Here is a 20,910-nt window from a genome sequence, read left to right on the forward strand (position 1 = left end):
TACTCACCATATTTATCTTATCTGTACTTTTTTCAAGACTTATACTTCACAATAAAACACAGACATGGAATGAATGACATTTTTATACATGGATAGATATGATAAACAACTGCTATGAAGTCTAATGAATACGACATGATAATTGAAAGATGGGGGATCTAAGTTTGAATCTTGGCCTCAAAGGGAGTAAAAATGTTCTGATAAGCAAGCACACTCGTGACCATCGTCTTTACTTTCACCCTGAAATCAGGCAATGAGGCTTCAGTGTTTTGCTTGTGGGCATGTGCACAACCACAATATATCTAGTGCCAGGCATGCAGTCAGAATCAGGGTTCTCATGTAAAGAATCAAACATAAGCTATGAACAATTTCAAAATGATAGTTGGTGTTTTTGGTTACACAAGGGGACGTAAAAAAATTGTGTGTGTGTGTTTTTTTTTTTTTGGGGGGGGGGCGTTGGATTATATACGCTTTATGAGGATACGAAATCTCAACTGAAAAGCAAATTGATACAGAAAGAAAAATTACAGATAAATTATATGATAATCATAATACGATCATTTCTTATATTAAAAAAAGCTTGAAAAGCACGTCCATCACAATGTACCCTTCCCTATACTTAACCCACATACACAACCCACAAACACGGCAAAAAAACAAACAAACAAACAAAAAAGCAAAAACAAAAACAAACAAACAAAAAAGCAAAAACAAAAACAAACAAACAAACAAACAAAACACACACAGAGACGTATAGGAAAAATTCAGTCTTCTGTCTGTACAGGCTGTTGTTCAACAGTCTGGGTAGAGAGTTGTACAGAAGGGAGAAGCACCTGTCGCTCTCCTTCCATGGGTCTTTTAACGTCTTCTTCGGGTATCTTACTGAGCAGGAAGCAGAGGGGCGAATATACAACAGCTGCTATGGCAACGGTCCACATGGTCCTGTTTGTGGCACAAAAATACACAATACAATCTTGTAAAGTCTTGTATTAAGCAGTATACCGTTACCACAATAATCAGTATGTCTATTACTAATTGGAGTTGGAGAAGTCCTATGTTTCTTTTCACTTCATTTATCCCCAAACTTTTATGTAAAAATGTTATATTGATGTTTGATATGATGTTAGGGAAAGAGCAACATATACACACGCCCATAGACAGCCAGATACACAAACAGCACAAGTTTTCTGATGTAATAAGAATACCAAAGTCGAATATAAAACAAAACAAAAAATAAGTAAACTACAAATTAAAGGGACATAAAAAATGAAGGTGCCTTAAGATGAGGATGAAATTACGAAGTAGATACGAGTTTCAGCCGAAATGAAATGAATTGAGGTGGGGAACCTAAAATATGAAAAGTAAAACTCGAAAGAGCCTATAGTAGAAGGTGCACATTGCATCTTCAAGAACTTGGGGAAAGTCTGAGAAGAAAGAGCTGAAACAAAAAAGCACACATGAACAAAGTCCCATATTGCAGGTTCATGCAGATGGCGACCGTAATATTATTAATACACGGACGCTTTTATGTAAAGGGCTCATTCCCACGTTCGATCCAATTGCAAGTTAATAGCACATGCTGACTGTATTTCAACACATATACGCGCCTAAATATTTCACAGCAGACACAGTTGGTTGAGAGCTCGTGGTGTGCCTCCTTTCTGCGTAGGTACATGTGACTTTTTACATTTTAACTTGTGAATGGTTACACGAAATTCATCTCATGACTGTTTTGTTAGATGTTATACTCATAATTATTTTCAAGAGCACTTGTGTGTAATGAACCAAAAGAAAAAAAAAAACAACAACAAAACAACCCTTGATATATACAAGGAATGTCAAGAGATCATAATGTCCGTTCCAACGAGACGCTATTCGTTTATATCTATCTTTATCATTTGGGTTCTTTTTGTGCTTTTAACTAGACATGGCTTCTCTAAGCATTGCACATTTTTGCAAGTGTCATGCAGTCTTAACGTCTCAGTGTGTGACCTTCTTCTATAAATATCGTTATCATCCGTAGTTATAGAAAGGGTTAGACGTGATCGGGAAATATCTCCAACTATTCCTTTTTTTTTTTTCTTGGGGGGGGGGGGTATTATGAATCTAACACGTTTTCCTTTTATGTCTAGCATCGTTTTCTTTTTTTCTTTTAACATCTGGACATCTTTAACTTTTTTTTCTTGAAAAATTCGCGAAACTTCAAAATGTCCTAACTTCCTTATTTTTCACCCGATTTCAATCACAATTCTATGGTTGAACTCTTCTTGTCAGACTAACCTATATTTGGACTGTGGATTTCCCCTTTAAAGTTATTTTCAAAGATATATTATGAGAGAGTGGTGATGCGCATGCCCCTATCTGACACAAAGAGAAAGGTCTTACCAGCTGAATCCTATTTCTCTGACTGAGAATCCAGTAAACAAAGAACCTGCGAATGAATAAAGAAGAAGAAACCTGACTGCACATGAAGAGAAAGAAATGATATTGCATTTAGAGTCTTTATCTAACGTTGCTCCTTTTCTTCAATTTGGGCCTGTCTTGATGAGAGAAGCATCGTTCAACAGCGAAAAGACGTATCTTTCCACTCCACATTTCCGCATTGATATGATACAGTAATACCTATAGGCGATGAGTACAGGGTCCTGTTTCAGAAAAATTGATCGCAAGACTGATCTTATACGATGTATGCAATTTTAAAAAGTAACGCTTAATCTGCTGTTAAATCTATGCTTTAAATCAATTACGCTCCATTCGCTGAGTTCCACTCAATCAATTATCGAGCATAAGATCAATCCTTAGGCCTACTCTTTACGAAACAAACTGTAATAGGGAAGAAGAGTAAAAAAAAAAGAAAAAAGAAAAAAGGAAGTATGCTCATACACGCGGCGTGACCAAAACTGCGCTGTGCTATAGAGATGATGCTGGTGATGAAAATAGCCGACACAAAAATTTCAAGTTGAAGATATTGTGTTGAATACTACAATTTGAGTTTGTATAATATACAAATCGGTCGTAAATATACCGAATCGGTCTATATATTATATAGACCGATTCGGGTTCGTTGAAGGCAGCAGACAATTTTGTGGCACTCAATCTGGGCGCAGCCATAAGCTCGTAGTTATTAGCAGACCCCCCCCCCCCCCCTCCTCTCCCCCACCCCACGGGCAACATGTTTATCGCGCACTTGTAACAAAGGTTCGCGCACTAAGCAAGCATTCGCGCACTCAGTACGAGACGCCCATTGGCTAAAACAACCATGCATCAGTTTTTCATTCCGTGCGCGTGAGAGGGGTGGGGAGAGAGGAGGGGGGGGGGGTCGGATGATACACCGCAGTAATGGCGCTGCCCATGCCAAAAATACACATTGCGCGTCACAGAATCGGTCTTTTGATACAACAGATACTATAATATTATTTTTTTTTTTTTCAGGAGTACATAAGGGATATCAAATACCCAGTATACATTGAAATGCTCTTTGGGAAGTGCATAACAGTCCCTGTTTTTTCTATGTTGTGGAGAAATTTACAATTAAGTCTCCAATGCCACTGAACATCAGAAATGGAAAATCACATTAAAAAGAAATAGTGAATATAACAAGTGTTCCTTCTGTTCTTTTTATTTTCTTGCTAAATAAACGAAGATGTGGTAGCAGAGGAGCTCGTTTCTGAGTAAACTCCTATGCTGCTGAACCACGTGTTTTCGCGTAACTTGGTTGAAGACATTTTCATGGCATACTATATACTGTAATTATACAACATTGACGGAGTTCACCTACCTGCCATGTACCCGAGGCAAAATGCAAAAATTACGACGGCAGAGGCTCCGATGCGGGCTCCATCGTACCAGAGGTCGACGATCCGAAATACAATCACCATGGTCGTTGTATCCGAGATGGCTGTTGAGGTAAATCATTAAATAGTGTTAGATAGTATAGTCATCTTTGCAATTCCTATTGCTTCACTGCGTAGATGATTACGTCGTGTAGCAATTCGAATTACTACGCGATGTATATTCATGTTTTTGGCAGGCTCCTGCTTCCATAGAGATGACTACGTACTAGCTGTCTGCTTCCCTATAGCCTAATGACTGTTGAACTTTGCAAAGCTGGGATTTCTTTATTCCCTGCCGGCTTTGATTAATTTGAGAATATCAAGCATTGGATAAGAAGCCTGCTGTCCGTGACTGCAAGTCACTGAAGGATTTTAAACGGTCCCTTTTTGAATTGGTTTAATTTCATCTGTGTAAACTATCTAGATATATGTATATATATATATATATATACTTTTGTCTGATACACGAGAAATTTATCTACACTTTTCAATAAAGCGTACTTTGCCCTGAGATTTTGTATGATTATTGCATTATAAATTTTCATGAGACTACAAATGTATTATAATGTTGTATTTATATAATTATGTAATCTTCTATTCTTTTTTTTTTTCTTTTCCATAACCCTTTATAACTGGTCCCCATGGAAGACCAGCGGCACCAGAAAAGTGCAGCTGATTATGGGCTATCCAGCCGTTATCTCTCTATATAATCCCACTGTACATTTTATTTCTTCATATTTTTTTTTTGTATATCGATGATGTGTCACATTATTCATTTGCTATGTATGTATGCTTCATTTTTATGCATGATGTATCATTTTCCCTGTACCTTATATGTTGTATTTTATATCTGTATGTATGTTTATGACGGAAATAAAACAAACAAACAAACTTCACATGGCGATTATGGTTCCCATCAAAGAATATTTTTAATCAAAAGTACGAACAATAAACATTCGGGGGAAATATGACGGACAGGGCTCTCCTGCAGTGAGTGCATGTCCTATAGGCCTATAAACTGCTATCAATGCGCAGAATAGTAACCCAGGGTACATATTATAATACTAAGTAGCATTATGCAGGTCTCATACATAAAAAAAAAAAAAAAATGCCGTTGCTCAGACAACAAGTTATTAATTATCAGATATTTTGATTTTTTATTTCTTTTTGAATAATTGAAATATTATACACTTGCTCACTTTGGCTTTCTTTACTACGATCATAAAGATCACGAGCATGCATTTTAACTTAACCATGTTAACGTGGTAATTTTCATGCTTTATGTTGTTTTTTTTTGGGGGGGGGGTGGACAAGTTTCATCTTTGTCAATCCAAACCAATAATGAATGAGATGAAACACTTACTTCAGGTTCAGGTTAACCTCAGTGGATATTCAAAACTGCTCTAAACTTGACTTTAAAAGAAAACGACCAAAACAAAAAACAACAACAACAAACAAACCCGAAATCATTATCTTTCTCGGCAAAATACTTGGTGAAAAAACTTCGACAAATAGTGACAGGTGACTTAATATTAATACTAGGTGTTTCAAAAAAATTTCCCACTTTTAATCATTAATATTTCAAAAACTATTCATTCGTTGCAGTCATTGATATGAGTAATAGCTGAATAGTGTACAGTTTTGTTGGAGGTGATTTGAATGTGAAAGCATAAATCAGTTTCATTAAATCTAAGATTTATTTTGAAGTAAGGTTTCAGATTTTGGTCAAATTTTAACCCTCTGTACAAAAATTGAACTTCGCACAGGATCCAATGATGTGTATGTGAGTGTGTGCTGACAATGGCCCTGAACAATGGACATGCCTGAACCACCTGTTGACTAGGCGTCAGTCTCGCGCTAACAGGCACATGAATGTTTAATCAATAATTCATGTGGATTGCCCTGGGCACTGCTAGTCTGAATTCATGCACGGTAAAGGGTAAAATGTATGCACATGGAAAGAGTAAGCACATGTTTCCATGTGCTCGCAAATACCACATTTCATTCCAGCTGGCAATAATTTTCAAATTTTGCTTCACATATCACTAAATTTGGGGTTTTAATAAGCATAAATGGTCTAAAACTTCTCATTTTCAACTGTCTACTAATTAAATAGTCTGACAAATTTTCCGCCTTTTCGATAAAAAGAGATCATTTGTGGTGAAAGGTTCAGCGGCATTTATCATTCGGGCGATTTGTTTCACAGTAGATTTATTCAAGGCTTCATATACACAAGTGTATACACAAATGTATTTTCTTTTCTTCCTGTCACCATGTTTACGATAGAACAGAAGGTATTCATTGTAATTTCGTTTTTCAGAAGTGGGGAGAGTACTGTCACGACTCAACGACAGTATCGGCAGGCGTTTGACTTTACACAGATACTGCCAGAGGCTGAATAAAGACTAGTTGTGATAATGGAATTTCTCATGAATAAAATAATAATGAAGCATTCAAACCCTGGCCATTGTTCGGGACCATTGTCAGGGTGTTAACCACACACTCCCATACACACACATTGAACCCTGTGCAAAGTGAAATTTTGTACAGAGGGTTGAAAATAGAGCAAAATCTGGAACCTAACTGTGAAATTAATCATGGATTTCATGAAACTGATTTATGCTTTCATATTTAAAACACTTTCAACCAAATTGTACACTATTCAGCTATCACTCATATCAATGACAGTATTATCTGATATATAGTTTTTGAATTATTAAGAATCAAAATTGGGAAATGTTTTTTGAAACACCTAGTATTTGCATACACAAATTTGACAGTTGTGATTGAGGAGAGGACATCATTATTATAAACATAACAATACATTAAAGACGGATATAACAGATACTGTTTAAGGTAGTATGTGACTTCTTTTAAATCAACTTTATTTCAATCATGAAACATTCGATAAGCTCTTTTTCAATGGTCACTTGACTACGAAGTAAATTTTCCCTTTACCTAAACTATACCCTATTTGATTTTGTTGGTATCATAGGAGGGAACACTAGTGAAAGGAAATAGAATGTAAGACCAATTCAATGTATGCATTACTCACCTATTGCTGCACCCAATGCACTCATGGACGGTATCATGTGTACGACCTTGTGAGCAAATGGAATCTATCAACGACAAGAATCATGAACAGTACGCGAAATGACTGCAGCAATGCATGGTCGATCGACTTGGTTCATCACCAAATTTATACGAGTTCGTTCGGCCTACCGAAAATACTTTCTGTGCTTCTACATAGTGTGTTTCTTTCTCTTTTCCGGTACGCCTATATATCATTATAAACGTAGACTTACTTACGACCATTTGACTAAAAATTTTACATATTTATTTGTGTGTATAAGTGTGTGCGCGGCCGATATCCTTCTATCTGTGCACAGTGCAAACGCCAAACAAGAATGCAGACTCTGATTTTATGTACTTTAACATTTCCCGATGGTCAAAAGTAACAATTGATAACAAAAATAGGCCATAACATAACATGATATATGAAAAAAATGATTACCAAAAGTACCAAATACACAAGTTTGATAAACAAAAACAACAGTTTGTATCAGAGATAATATGACCTTATCTGTACGACACAGAAGAAAGAGAATATCAAAAAACACACAAACAGGATTGTACTCGGTGAATGATGAATGTTCTTGCCCCTGAATAATCGAGGAAGTGACTTAAGTAGTTACTTACTGATACAAAAGCAAATCGAAACTTTACATCCTCATTCAGTGAATTACACATTCATCTTAAATGTCATTCAAAGTTAATGTTGTCAACTTTGTGAATCCTCTGCCTTGATATAAGGATGCTGACTTTTAAAGCCTTCAAAGCTGGTTGCATTCTCGATTACAGGGAAATAGAGCCCCAGTCATACATAGGCCTATGTGGACTGAGTGAATGCAGCAATATTAGTAGCTCACATAAGTGAAAGTTTGAGGAAAATGGGACAATCCGTTCAAGAATACATATTCGACATCACGTAAGGACAACGATATGAAGAAAACAATAAAATTTAGAAATTCAACATATTTTCACCTTCCTACCATGTAACAGAACACTTTACTTAAATCTTTCAGAAAGCAGAACGAATAATCACTCTTAACTTGTGTTAGTAACCAGCCGAGGATAACTGTACTTAAATAAGGAGAAATTTTGTTGGGTTCTCTTTATGTTTTCTCCATATAGTTTTCCATACCTGACGTCACAAAATGTTGTCTTCTCACTAAGCGATGCCATTACCGAAACTTTGAAAATTCATTAACATTCGCGAGATTGTCCGATTCTCCTCAAACTTTCACTGTTGTGATGTTCTACTAATTCTTTGTCTTATTCAATCAGTCTACAGGTATATTTGGGTCATATTTCCCTTAACCCCCTCACTTTCAATTCCTTGAAAATAAAATTTTATTTCCAATAACGCGATGTTTGTTGTCGATTCTGAAGAAAACAAAACGTATGTTGTATTACGACACAAAAAGATATGCGTCTATCATGGAACTAACCCTTCAAAATAAAAGCGTTAAATGGAAAAGAGGAAACCGCGTAAAAGATAAGCTTGTAAGAAATGCGGCTAAAATTTAAGCCTCATGGAAATGCGCCTGAAATAAAATTGTTAGCGAAGTTTCCTTCCGCCACCGTTACTTATTCTTTCTTGTATCTAGTCTAAGTATGATTAGTTTCATACCGTGGAGATAGCTGCAGCCATAAGCAGCATGCCAGCACTCATCCAGATCCATCTACAAATTTTGACAAAATGTGATAAAAATCGATAGAAATGCATCATTTCATTATGAGGGTATTGTAGATGGTAACGTAACTGTCGCAAGAGTTTAATTACAGGTCCATTTTAAATTTTTCTTAAAGGCAACGTACAGTTTGTTTGTTTTTTTCCCAGACCGAACTTAAGTTTTGTAACATTTTTGGTAAGATAATGAGAAACCTCTTATGAAATATGAAATGGCTTGTAATTCCAAGTGGGATTCAACGTTCATTTGATGAAGATTGTTTTTGAAATGGCTGCTATATTCAAAACAGAGCAATCGTAACAAAGAAAAGGTGGAACCCTCCTTTTATTAGGATCGCTTTGTTTTACTGTGTTTTGGATGTCTGTCTCATCTAATAGATCTTGAATTGCTCTTACAATGGTATGTTCTGTATTATTTCATAAGTGGTTTCATGGCATCTCGCAAAAAGTTAAACAACCTCATCTCCACCGATACTATATCATCCCTTTAAGCTATTAAAATACCTGATCAATCCCTTTGTTCAGAGGCAATACGAGTATTTTGGCAAACGACTCGAAGCAAAGGCGTAAGTCATCAATTTTTTATGATTGTGAGGTACACAGCCTCTTTTAATACATTCAATAACCATTTTCTTTTCATCGGAATGTATTTGTACAACTGGCTGGTCAAAAAGACAGCGGTATAAGAAAATTAATAAAGACATTTAAAAAAAAAAATGAAAAGATGGATAATGTACGTACTTGATATAATCATAACCAAACCAAACCTGTTCAGTTTCCTCATGAAGTAGCCGACTAAAGGACCAACTATCAGATTAAATATGCTTGTAGGTATAAATGCCACACCTGTAAAGAAAGGGCAAATTATTTGTTATTAGCCGTAATAACGAGAGCAGAAAACCCAAGACAGGTACGCATGCATTATTATTTTATTCAACCTCACGAACACCACAGATCCACATGCAGCTTCTGGAAGTTTTACATTAGTTGATTTCTTATCACACCGGTAGAAGGCGGTGTTTGGCATGCTCGAGTAACGGAATACATAAAGTAATGTTTCAAAATTTTGGCGATGTAGATACTTTTTCCTTTAAACTGAGTACCATTGTGAACTAAAGGTATGTAGACCAAATACAAGACGGTGTGTGCATGCAGTACGAGGTAATATATAGATTGATGAGGCATACACATCACGAAAGAGAGAACGCAGTAGTTTCTATGGATGTGGTCGATGAAGCTACATTTTTTTCTTCACCGGATCCATGTTGACTATAAGAATATATGATAGAGCCATTTCATCGTGTCTTTTCTGCCTTATTTAGCTCCTGTACAGGTGCTTACTGTTCAATGCTGTAGAAATGGTATCAATGCGTATGAAATATTGACACATTATTTCCATATAAAAGCCATTTTGAGCTGAAACGTTTGCTCATCTTGATGACCGCCTCTTCCAACAACAAATACATCATTATAGAAATTTTATAGTCAAAATCTAAATCTTGCCGCTCTGTTAACCATCATTAAATTAACCTTCGTTTCCCTCTACTAAAGGACAGGTGTAGGAGCTGCCAACCTCCCCCCTTCTCCTATAGGGAAAATCTTTCAAACGTCACGAATTTGATCTCGGAAGCTTGCGATACATACGATGTATTCACTGTCACCCAATTTATGGCACCATGTCGTATTAACACTCACCGACTTCCCATTCTGGAACCGCAAGTCGTGTTCGCAAGTAAACAGGTAAAGATGATGCTACTGAAGCCATTCCGGAGAAGACAATGATGTTAGCACCTGAAATCGAATTTCGATACAAGTATTTTTGGTTTTGTTTGCCTTTATTATTTTAGAATTGCGTGACAAATTGGAGATGACTCTGCATGCCATATGATATACATGCGAGAAGCTGTGTTTATGATTGTAGATACTCTCCCGTAACTCATATTGCAAAATATAGAATCGCGTATGTATATAACCTGTTCATTCCTATGTTTCTCTTTCTTTCTCCAACTTTTCCTAAGTTACTACAATAAAAAAAAACCAAACAAACACAGAATCTTAGGAATTATTTGACGGAGCATATTCCCCAAAAGAATTCATTCTCAGTAAAGCATTGGCTATCATTATGCCCCATGTCTTCCACTTTTTTACGTTTGCGTCTCTCATGTATGGTGTACCAACACAACTTGGTTTGTTTTTTGTTGTTGATGGCATTGTTGAGCATGCTATTTTTAGTCTACAATGTCCTACTCTCGGAATCTTGCAAATCATCATTGTCAGAAAACAGGACAAATTTATATTGTAACCCTGTAAAAGTAACACACAAAACAAAGCGTCATGATCGTTGAAAAGAAATCCAATGAAAAATCATTCGTGAAAAATTCAATGAAAAATCATTCGTGAAATCATTCGTGTCCAATGAAAAATAATTCGTGCATGCTGTGTTTGTCACAAATCCCATACAAAAGCGAAAAAAATAATGTTTCAGTCAAAATTATCAATATCCTTGAGACTTTTTTTTTTTGGATATCATAGTTTGGAAGAGGGGAAACCACTTATTTGATAGTATCAGACGAGTTATTTCTATTTCATAATAATATAGGGTGCTGTTCGTTATTCCGAAGGTTCGTTAATCCGAAACACACAAATTCCCTATACCTATAGAGTTCGTTAATCCGAACATTTTGTGGCGTTATTGCGAAGGTTTGTTTATTCAAAATTGAAATAGGGTTCGTTATTCCGAAGGTTCGTTGATCCGACAATGAAGGGTCCGTAACGAACCTTCGGAATAACGAGCTTTGTTTCATTTTCGGATTAACGAACCTTCGGAATAACGAACCTTATTTCATTTTCGGATTAATGAACCTTCGGAATAACAGACCTTATCACCTTCAGAACAAATAATCTTCGGAATAACGAATCTTCGGACTAAAGACCCTTCGGAATAACGAACCTTTGGAATAACGAATTGTAACCATAATAATGGGCCAAGTAATAAAGCCACGTTGTAAATGTGATGACCGGACGTTTGATTTAAGATGACAACCTTGTTGCAATTGAGGAAAATTTCAAAATTTTGCTGCTTTTCAAAGTTAGCATGAAAGCCTTTGCATACATTTATGCATCGGTATGAAGTTCGGTGTATATGGAGAATGCAAATTTGCAAAATATTTCGTAATGATGGGCCTTTTTTTTTTTTCAATCGAAGGACCTCCTTGGCTGAAAACTTATCGGCTTGTACTTTGCACTTGAAATTTAATCTCTCTTCCACAATGGAGACCAAGAGAGTTTTCCTTTAGGTTTTGCAAATTATTGTGTTGTGTAAATGACTTTGTTAGCCATAGCAAATGATATGAGCCTCCAAGTCTCCAAGTTTGTTCTTTTTTTTTTTCTCTCTCTCTCTCTAATTTTTGAAAATTATTTCTGATTTTCAGAAAAGAAAGAAAACGGGAACTGTCAAATTGAAACATACCATTGAAGAATATTACCTGATGTTGTATTCTTACTTTGAATGAGAGAAATCAGTATGACAATTAAAAAAACAAAATCCAATGAAGATATAAACAAGAGTACTCAAAGGAAACACACAACTCTGCGAATGATACGTGCATATATTTCATGGTAAATCATCTTCAAGGGATTGTAGAGTATTGGTTGAGGTGAGGATTCAGGTTTTCACGTTTATGCGAGATGTTTAGAAACCACTCGATGAAAAAAAAATAATTCTACGGGGAATGAAAGATTATTCGATAAAAATCGGTTTTGGAATGACAGAGATATCTAAAAACAAGGTAAAACAAAGAGATCGAAATAAAAATATGGCCTGTCGCATTTTATTAAGATCGCTTGTTTTGGATATCTCAGCTATTAAAGGTCAATTTTAATGTACTGTGAATTCCTCCAACAATACATGTTTACGATTCTCATTTTCTTACAAACACACACATTATTATATAAACAAAAAGTTGGAAATCTGCAGCCCCATCTCAACCAAAACCCTTATACAGGTGGAGAAGCCCGTTATCGACCGTGTGATCGATAAGAAATTAACTTGACTTGGATAACGGCCTCTAGACATTGTCTGTTACAGCTCTCCCTCCCTCTTTCTCTCTCTCTCTCTCATTCTCTTAACTGAAGGAATTGAAGTATTTTTGTTTAGGGAAATGTGATACGTATATATGGAATATACTATATATTATACTTATACTCCTATAAAAAGGAAGTAAACATTTTTTATCTCTTATGAAATATTTGGCTAATTGATGAGGCGCCATGGCAGATTACATTATTATGCAGCGAAACCGCGGCTCCAGCCGCCGTTCATCGGCGCTTTGAGAGGTCCTTTAAAAAGCCTGTGATGCGCCGGGGTACTCAAGCGTATGCTCACTTTGGCCCTATCTAAGGCTTTTCTTTCAAACTCAATGTTGTCAAAAGTGTGACAAGCCACCTCTTTAGCTCAACGCCCTCTCGTGGCGGCGTTTGTGACTAGCACAGTAAAACTATTGTAACGTTACTTTTTCAAACCTTGTATATAGGGAGTGCAAAGCAAATACTATCAAACGGTTGTTACCTGACTCGTGGGGCTGATCTTAAAGTTAGTGTATTATACATCATAATCATAATTTTATGAAAGATAATTAGTTGGCTATCAACCTAGTAGGTCAATAAAAGGGAAATTAGACGCTTGAGTGAACACCTTTCTTTTTCTCTTCAAACAAAATTGGACGAAGATAGAAGAATTCAATTACATGAATTATTCAATTGATATATGAGAAAGTATGTTGATGGAGGTTGTTAATAATCATATGCCTGTGAAGAAATGACGAGTGCGAAAAAAAAAAAACACCCTTGCCATGGACATGGTGGATGACCAGTACAGTGTATGTCATTAATCAAACAGAGAGATAAAGTCAAATCAAAGACAAAAATCAGAAGGGACAATGATCTATGCAGCTTTATAAACGTCTGAAAGTAGAGTAAGAAATGAAACAAGAAATTAGAAACTTAGATACATATGTCAACAATTTTCAAATGCAACAAGTAGAAATGAATCCTGGAAGACACTTAGATCATTCTTGCAAAGTTATTAAAATTGTACATTTCCTCAAGCAAATTCAAAAGTTGACGCAAAGTAAGTTCAATACTCATTTTGAAAATGTGGTTAGTGAGATATACATAAGAAAAGGAAGAATTCTTTTCACAAATTGCATATCAGGGAAAGGTCTGATAAACAATTCAACTTTTATTTTATATCTCAGTTAGCTGTTTTGAAGTATGTTGAGTATATGGAAGCAAAGAAGTCGTTTGGATTAGATGACATTTCTATGTACATATTGAAAGAGTCAATTTCAGAAACAATAGAGCCTGTCTCTTTATTATGATAAATAAATCCTAATTAGCTGAAGGGGTAGTGCCTGATAAATGGAAAGTAGCTAAAATTGTACCAACATATAAAAGGAGATGTAAGTTTTACTGTAATAAACCCATTTCTTTATTGTCCTGTGCCTCCAACAATGGAAAGAGTTGTTCAAAAGCAATTACTCGATCATCTAAAATTGCATTCCTTGCTAAGCCGCAACCAGTCAAATTTTTTGAAGCTCAAAAGATCAATAAAGGCGAAAAATAATGAAGGAAAATGGAGAATTTTCAGTCAAATCCAAATTCAAATGAAATACGAGGGAAAGCAATATAAAGAAATATGGTAGGAATTTGAATTGATTTCTAGAATTAGGAAAATTGTATTTTTTTTGGGGGGGGTTTGTTCTTGAATTTGACTCAGGATTCCTAAAGATGATTAATCATGACTTTATTCAAGTTCAAGAAAGTGTGAGAATAACAAGTATACAAAAGAACCAGGTCCACCGTTTCATTCAAAACGAATGGCAGGTTTAGACACGTACATGGGGGTACAAAACAACAATATTAGAGTTTACATTATTGCAACCCATATCACACATAAAATATCAAATATTACCGGTGATCAATTAATAAAAAAAAAAGGATCAATACATATACTATTTCTGTGTTACAATAACAGCAGTGATGTAGTTATCATCCACAGTATTAATACAATAATCCCCATTAAAATATAATATAATAAATTATACAAATACACATATAGGCCTTATGTATATGCATATACATACATATACACACAGACATACAAAAAAAAAAAAAACCTACATAAACCTTATTATAATCACCATCTCATCAAATCTTCACCAACGTTAATCTTTATTTGGCTCATACCCCCCCCCCCACCACATATTATAATTAGCAAAACCCATCTTATTTACAACTATAAATCTTTTTCAACCTAAAACCAAAAATTATAAACAAACATTTTTTCTACATTTTTTTCCAATTACCCATTCACCCATAATATTACAATACATAATACTAATCTCATCTCAACTTTCCAAACATATCGTTTAACCTCAAATTCCTTTCCTTTCCCAACAAAAGACAAAACATTACAAAAAAATGCGAAATCCAAACCAGCCGCAGCGGCAGAATAAACTTTCACCCGCTATCCCCATCTCATTTCCTGCGGCTACCCTCCTCCTTTCCCCCACCCCCCCCCCCCCCCCCGGGGGGAAAAAAAATCTACAGCCAATACCACATAATCATAAACCATAAACATCTGCGCCTGTATATTATACAAACGATAAATATCTATATCGATAATTATAACATACCTAAAACAATATTCTGTAATTATATCACATACATAACACATACAACTGACAGATGAAATGATTACAAACAGACTTACAGACCGGCAAACACATTACTGTACTTTCACTTCGGCTTCATAGTGGGTATGAATATTGCATAACTATTAAGTCATGGATCTAGGTGCCGTACCTCCCCCCAAGCTCTCTCTTTCCTGGCATAAAATATTGAAAAAGAGGAGAGTATGGCGAGTTTAGAGAGTGTCTGGAAAAATTCGTTCGGACGAATCTTTGAACCTGTTGTTCTCAGAATTCGCTTTAAACGGCTTTTGTTCCCCCGGTCTATTAAGCCCCTTGCCCCGACTTCTATCGCGTGGAATGACACTGAGTAGCCCTTATCCTGGATATCCCGCACAATTGAATTATACTTTTCTACTTTTCTTTGATGTGCATCCTTGACGTTCATTTCAAAGGGAACAGTTAGTTCAACAATCGTGATATCTTGTTCTTCCCTTAAGATAACTAAATCTGGGCGCAAACTTGTAGTGAGAATATGGGGAGGTATGGTGCCCCCGGCGATTGAGTGCCCCTCTAAGTCAGTGTAAATCGTCCCGTTGGACAGATTTTCAAGAAATGTTTTATACATATACCTCAGCAGGTTGTTATGACGCCACTCGTATCTATCTAGAAAAACTGGGCAGTTTGATAGTATATGATGCAAAGTGCCTGTGGTGCCCGGGCAGAAGACATTCTGCATTAAGAGAATGAAATACAAATATTCTGTTCATTTAATCTCTATGTAATTTGAAGTTTGAGTTAACAGAAAATTCACATGTTCCCCCTTCCATTTCCAACTTCCAGTTTGTTTGAAATTGTAAGAGATAAAGAGAAAATAACCTGGTATTTCATTCATTTCTATCATTGTGCTAAAATGGTCTTTTGTTGTAATTGTTATCTTGAAGGGCATTTCCAAACAAAAGAAAACATGTCAATTTTTGCAATTTCTACTTTGGTGCCTTTGAGGACAAGAACAAATGTGATTATGCTTATAGCTTATATTGACCTACTAGGTTGAGAGCCAATTAAATTGCCTTTAATATGGTATATAATACATTGATTTTCATCAAAACCTTTGATTAAAAGCAAGGAAAAGAAAAATGAACTCGAAAAGGTGTTTACCTTCTCTTTTTGCCGAGTGTATATGTAGAGTTTAATCGTAAAACGAGCTAACTCCATTCTTGTTAAATTGAGATATTTGTGATTAAAGCTGCTAAAAACAAAGAAAATAATAAGAAAATACGGAAATTTTAGATAATAACTTCTAAAATATTCCTTGTTATGTTGTAAGTGATTGCGGTATAACTGGAGAGGTTTGTTTTTATCTATCTGATAATGGACTTAGTTCGAAAGGTTAGAAAATGGCGCTTGGCTCATTTCGCAATAAAAATCGTCATATTTAATATATATATATATATATATATATATATATATATATATATATATATATAGGGGTCCTATTGCTGCCTTAGTGTTATTAGTTTTGTCCAGTAGTTATATCGTCCACGAACGTCTCCTCTACTTTCTGCAACTTCAAAATGAATTCAATATCATCAGAAAGTGATGACTGGTACTGTTAATTTTTCTTCGTTACTAAACTCCTCAAAATAAGTTCTGCAATTAAAGTTTGATATATCATATCTCTCTTATACTGGCATTATCTTCATTAAATATGACATCATAAGAAAGCCTGATTAATTATCATTAAAATGACACCTCACTTGCTATGATTGGGTATTCCTGGAATGCACAGTAGGACCGAGTATGAGGAAAGGTCAAATGTGAAATGTTGCAAAATAGAGCAAACGTGTTATGTCAAACAATATAATTCCCATTTGCTTTGTCGCTTCAGTGAAGGAATGTGCTTGAAAAGAATGCATTGTGAGAAATTAGATTCCAGGCTTCATCCATGAATTAAAAACTGCAGTAGTATCTGCAGATTAAAATTAAACATAAAGGTTGACCAAACAGCCATTTAATGTCTAGGAAATCGGAGTTAATGAAAGTGCTGTCATTTCAGCCTTGCTTATTCCAGTGGCCTTTTTTTCATCAAAACTGAACATTATCAATAGCAGAATTGTTGCGACTTTTCACTTTTGATCTGTCCCCATGCTCAGCTGTTTTGCACATTCCAAGAACACCATAACAAGCAAGGTGTCATTTTAAAGATGATTAATCAGGATTTCTTATGATGTCATGTTTGATGAAGATAATGCGGGTAAAAGAGAAATATGATATATCAAACTTTAATCGCAGAACTTATTTTGAGGAGTTATATATTGCATTGATGTTGTGTCATTGTGTGTATGTAAACATTTTGAATTGTGGGAATTCAAATAATATGAGATGAATGAAATGAAAGAAATGAAGTTGAGAAATTAATTGTCCCTGACAAAATAAGGCGATATCACGAACAGCAGAAACATTATTATCATTTCATTTATAGTATCATACTAATCATGTCTCCGCAGGGGAAGTCACGTCAAATCTTACCTGACACTAAAAGGTTGTACGGATTTCTGGCGATAGAAAAGGCAGAATGCTTATCTTTTTCAGAAGTCTGCGCAGCGTCCCGAGATATTGCAAATGCATGAAGAACTGTAAAGAAGAATAGTTCAGAGAGTTTGTGAACTTACTTTAGTTATTTTGCGCGTTAAAAGCCCATCATTCATTATGTTTGCACCTTGATCAATCACCTGTCCTGTCTTAATGCTGTTCGGTATTGAACTAGTAACAGAGAAAGCTGCCCCCCCCCCCCGCCTTCTAGTGGTGAAAAGACAAGAGTTACTGTAGTATACGGATCAAAGTGAAAACTTACCCAAGAGAAGAAGCGTGATTCCAGCGAGAATAAGAAACGGTGAAGCCTGGCCAGAAAATGCATAGAGGGTCGAGCCAAAAGGTGGGCCAACTGCAAGAGATCAATACATGAAAAGCATATAGCTTTAATATTACAAACCCGGAGTGGGCAAGGGTTGTTTTTGTGTGTGTGTCATAATATAATTCATTTTCGAAGACTGTGCATTGTTTGAAAAACAAACAAACAAACAAACAGCACGTGGAAATTTAAATGCGATATAGTACCGTTACCATCTTTTGTGAATATTGAGTGGGTATTTACAGGATCACACGATACGAATATACGCAATGCCTTGTAACACAACTCAGATCGAGAATGATAATATGATCTCATGACAATATCATTATAGTCTCTTCAAGCTAACTGATCAAACCCGGAACCTTAAAGGCATAATTTACCATTTGCAGATGAAACAAAAACCCAGCTTTAGTGCTTCAAAATAGTTCTAAAATGTTAGTTAGGGATAGAAACAACCACTGTAAAAGTTTGAATCTCTCTAGATGTTAAGTGTTGTTAAATTCAAAAAATGTGAACAATAGTTATAACAAGGCAAGTGCCAAGTTGTGTCTCGCCCATTCGCGCAGAAGAAATTAATGTTTTTCTAACTCCCGGAAGTTCATTGACCCGTCTATGACCTTTGACCTTGTGGTGACCTTCAACTCCCCAAGGGACATTTACCATCCAAGTTTGGTCACAAACGGTTAAAGGGATCAAAAGTTATGAGCCATGATCGAAACGCGCCGTAAAAACTTAACATTGGGCCCTGAAGTTCATTGACCTCTGCCTGTGACCTTTGACCTTCATGTGCCCTTCATGTTTGGTAAAATGTGTTACTTTGTATATCCACTCTTCCCTCCAAGTTTTTGTAGCGTCACAGACGGACGACGGACGGACGACGGACGGACAGACGCCGCAGGCGATCCCTTAGTCTCCCCACACATCTGGTGGGCTCGACAATAAAACTGTCTACAGTTATGGTATATTGAGAAAACACTGATATCTCCTTATATTTTAGGCTTTATTGCCAAAAAGAAAATAAATTGTAGGACGTTTTGTAATACAACAGACCTACATAATATATGCATCAAATGTGATATCTTGAACATCTGTAGCAAAAAAGGCTGCTGAAAACTGCTTATCCAATAAAGGCGAGCCAATGGAGTAAAATGGAGTAAAATGGAGTCAAAAGGGGCCTGAGCTTTCGATCCTAGCAGAATCTTCGTCAGAGGCAAAATGACAAACATACAGGGAAAGCAATCACATATAAGGACTTCACACAACAAGAACAGACAGGGACAAGCTGGGTACACAGAACAAAGAAACAAAGGAGAGGGTGGGAGGTCATGGGCAAGGAGCCCAACAGGTAAAAGGAGGGGGATTAAAGCAGGAGGGTGGACAGACAAAAGGCAGAGGGGGTCAGTGATGATCAAGGGGATCAAGGAGGCAACCAATGAAGGAAAAGGATGAATGGGAGGCAACATCAAAGAAGATAGGGAACACCAGAGGGATAAAGAAAGGGAAAGAGTGAAAAAAGCAACAGCAAAAGGAAGGGAGGGGGGGGGGGCTGAGCAAACAGTGAGCCCTGAAAGGTGTACCAGGAGGAGGCAACAAGGGGAAGAAATCAAACATATCAAAGTGTATACATATACACACACAGTGATAATAATGACAATGAAATAACACTAATGAAAAAGATATTGATAAAAGAAATAAAATAAAGCACATATGAAAAACTGGGGGAGAGAAAATTGTATACATTGTAAGTACACAATAAGCAGGCAAGGCAAAATAAGCACAAGTATGTGTAAACAAACAAAACCAAGTGTGTGTGTGTGTGTGTATGTGTGTGTGTAGGTAGAAAAAGGCTGTATAAAAGAGACTCGGACTAGAGGAAGGAATCAATTGGGAAAAAAAGGGTCTGCAAATGGAAAAAAGCACAAAGAAAGAACAAAATGAAATTGAAAAATTAAAAAGCGAATAATAATGGTATAATAATAATAATAATAATAAAAATATATATATATATACAATAAAGGTGGTTAGTCATTTCCCTCCTGGATGTTGAGGCCATGGAGTTGGATGGTGTGAAGTCGTCTCATCCAGAGCTTCTCTCTGCTGGTTCTGACTGTGTCTGGACGAGTGCCTAAAGATTCAATGCCCTGTAGAGTCATATCAGTGATGGAATGATCGGGTAGATTGAAATGGTGGCCCACTGGAGTGTCGAGCTTGGCTGTGTTGACAGTAGATCTGTGTCCGTAGAAGCGTCTTTTGAGTGTTGTCTTGGTTTCCCCAACATACTGGATTCTACAAATTCTGCAAGTGATGAGATACACGACATTAGTGGTAGTACAACATGTTTCCCTTTGTGTGGTGAGAGAGGCCGGTGGAGTTGCTGGTGAAAGAGTCACTCTCATGGATGTGTATGCTACAAATGATGCACCTACTGGCTGAACATTTGAAAGTGCCATGCTGTAAAGGAGAAGAATTGTCAATGAGGGAGGGTACTTCAGCACGGACGATGAGATCCTTGAGGTTGTGGGGGCGCCGGTATGCCAGGATGGGAGTATCTGGGACGGCCTGCAAAAGACGATCAGAGGTGTGAAGGATATGGTGATTATCACGAAGGATATTGTGGAGAGAGGGTAGATTGGGATGGAAAGTGGTCACGAGGGGTATTCTGTCAGTGATGTCCTGCTTGTTTGTTTTCGGTTTGAGAACTTCAGATCTGGGGAGAGAACG

General features: G+C 36.4%; 2 protein-coding genes across 2 annotated transcripts in view; both read right to left on the reverse strand.

Moving 5' to 3' along the window:
* LOC140242591 (small ribosomal subunit protein eS4-like) overlaps positions 1-20,910 on the reverse strand; it is a 120,799-nt gene that overhangs the window by 83,867 nt on the left and 16,022 nt on the right. The gene's annotated exons all lie outside the window — the stretch shown is intronic.
* LOC140242852 (synaptic vesicular amine transporter-like) lies at positions 765-20,639 on the reverse strand. Its single transcript, XM_072322602.1, has 10 exons — positions 20,240-20,639; positions 18,133-18,222; positions 17,808-17,912; positions 10,282-10,377; positions 9,354-9,432; positions 8,527-8,578; positions 6,889-6,952; positions 3,779-3,898; positions 2,386-2,431; positions 765-942 (listed from the first exon to the last, which is right to left on the reverse strand). Exons 1-10 carry the CDS (start codon positions 20,637-20,639, stop codon positions 765-767), a joined length of 1,230 nt encoding a protein of 409 aa, XP_072178703.1.

The sequence above is a fragment of the Diadema setosum genome, chromosome 19 (assembly GCF_964275005.1).
Source record: "Diadema setosum chromosome 19, eeDiaSeto1, whole genome shotgun sequence".
Classification (NCBI taxonomy): Eukaryota; Metazoa; Echinodermata; class Echinoidea; order Diadematoida; family Diadematidae; genus Diadema; species Diadema setosum.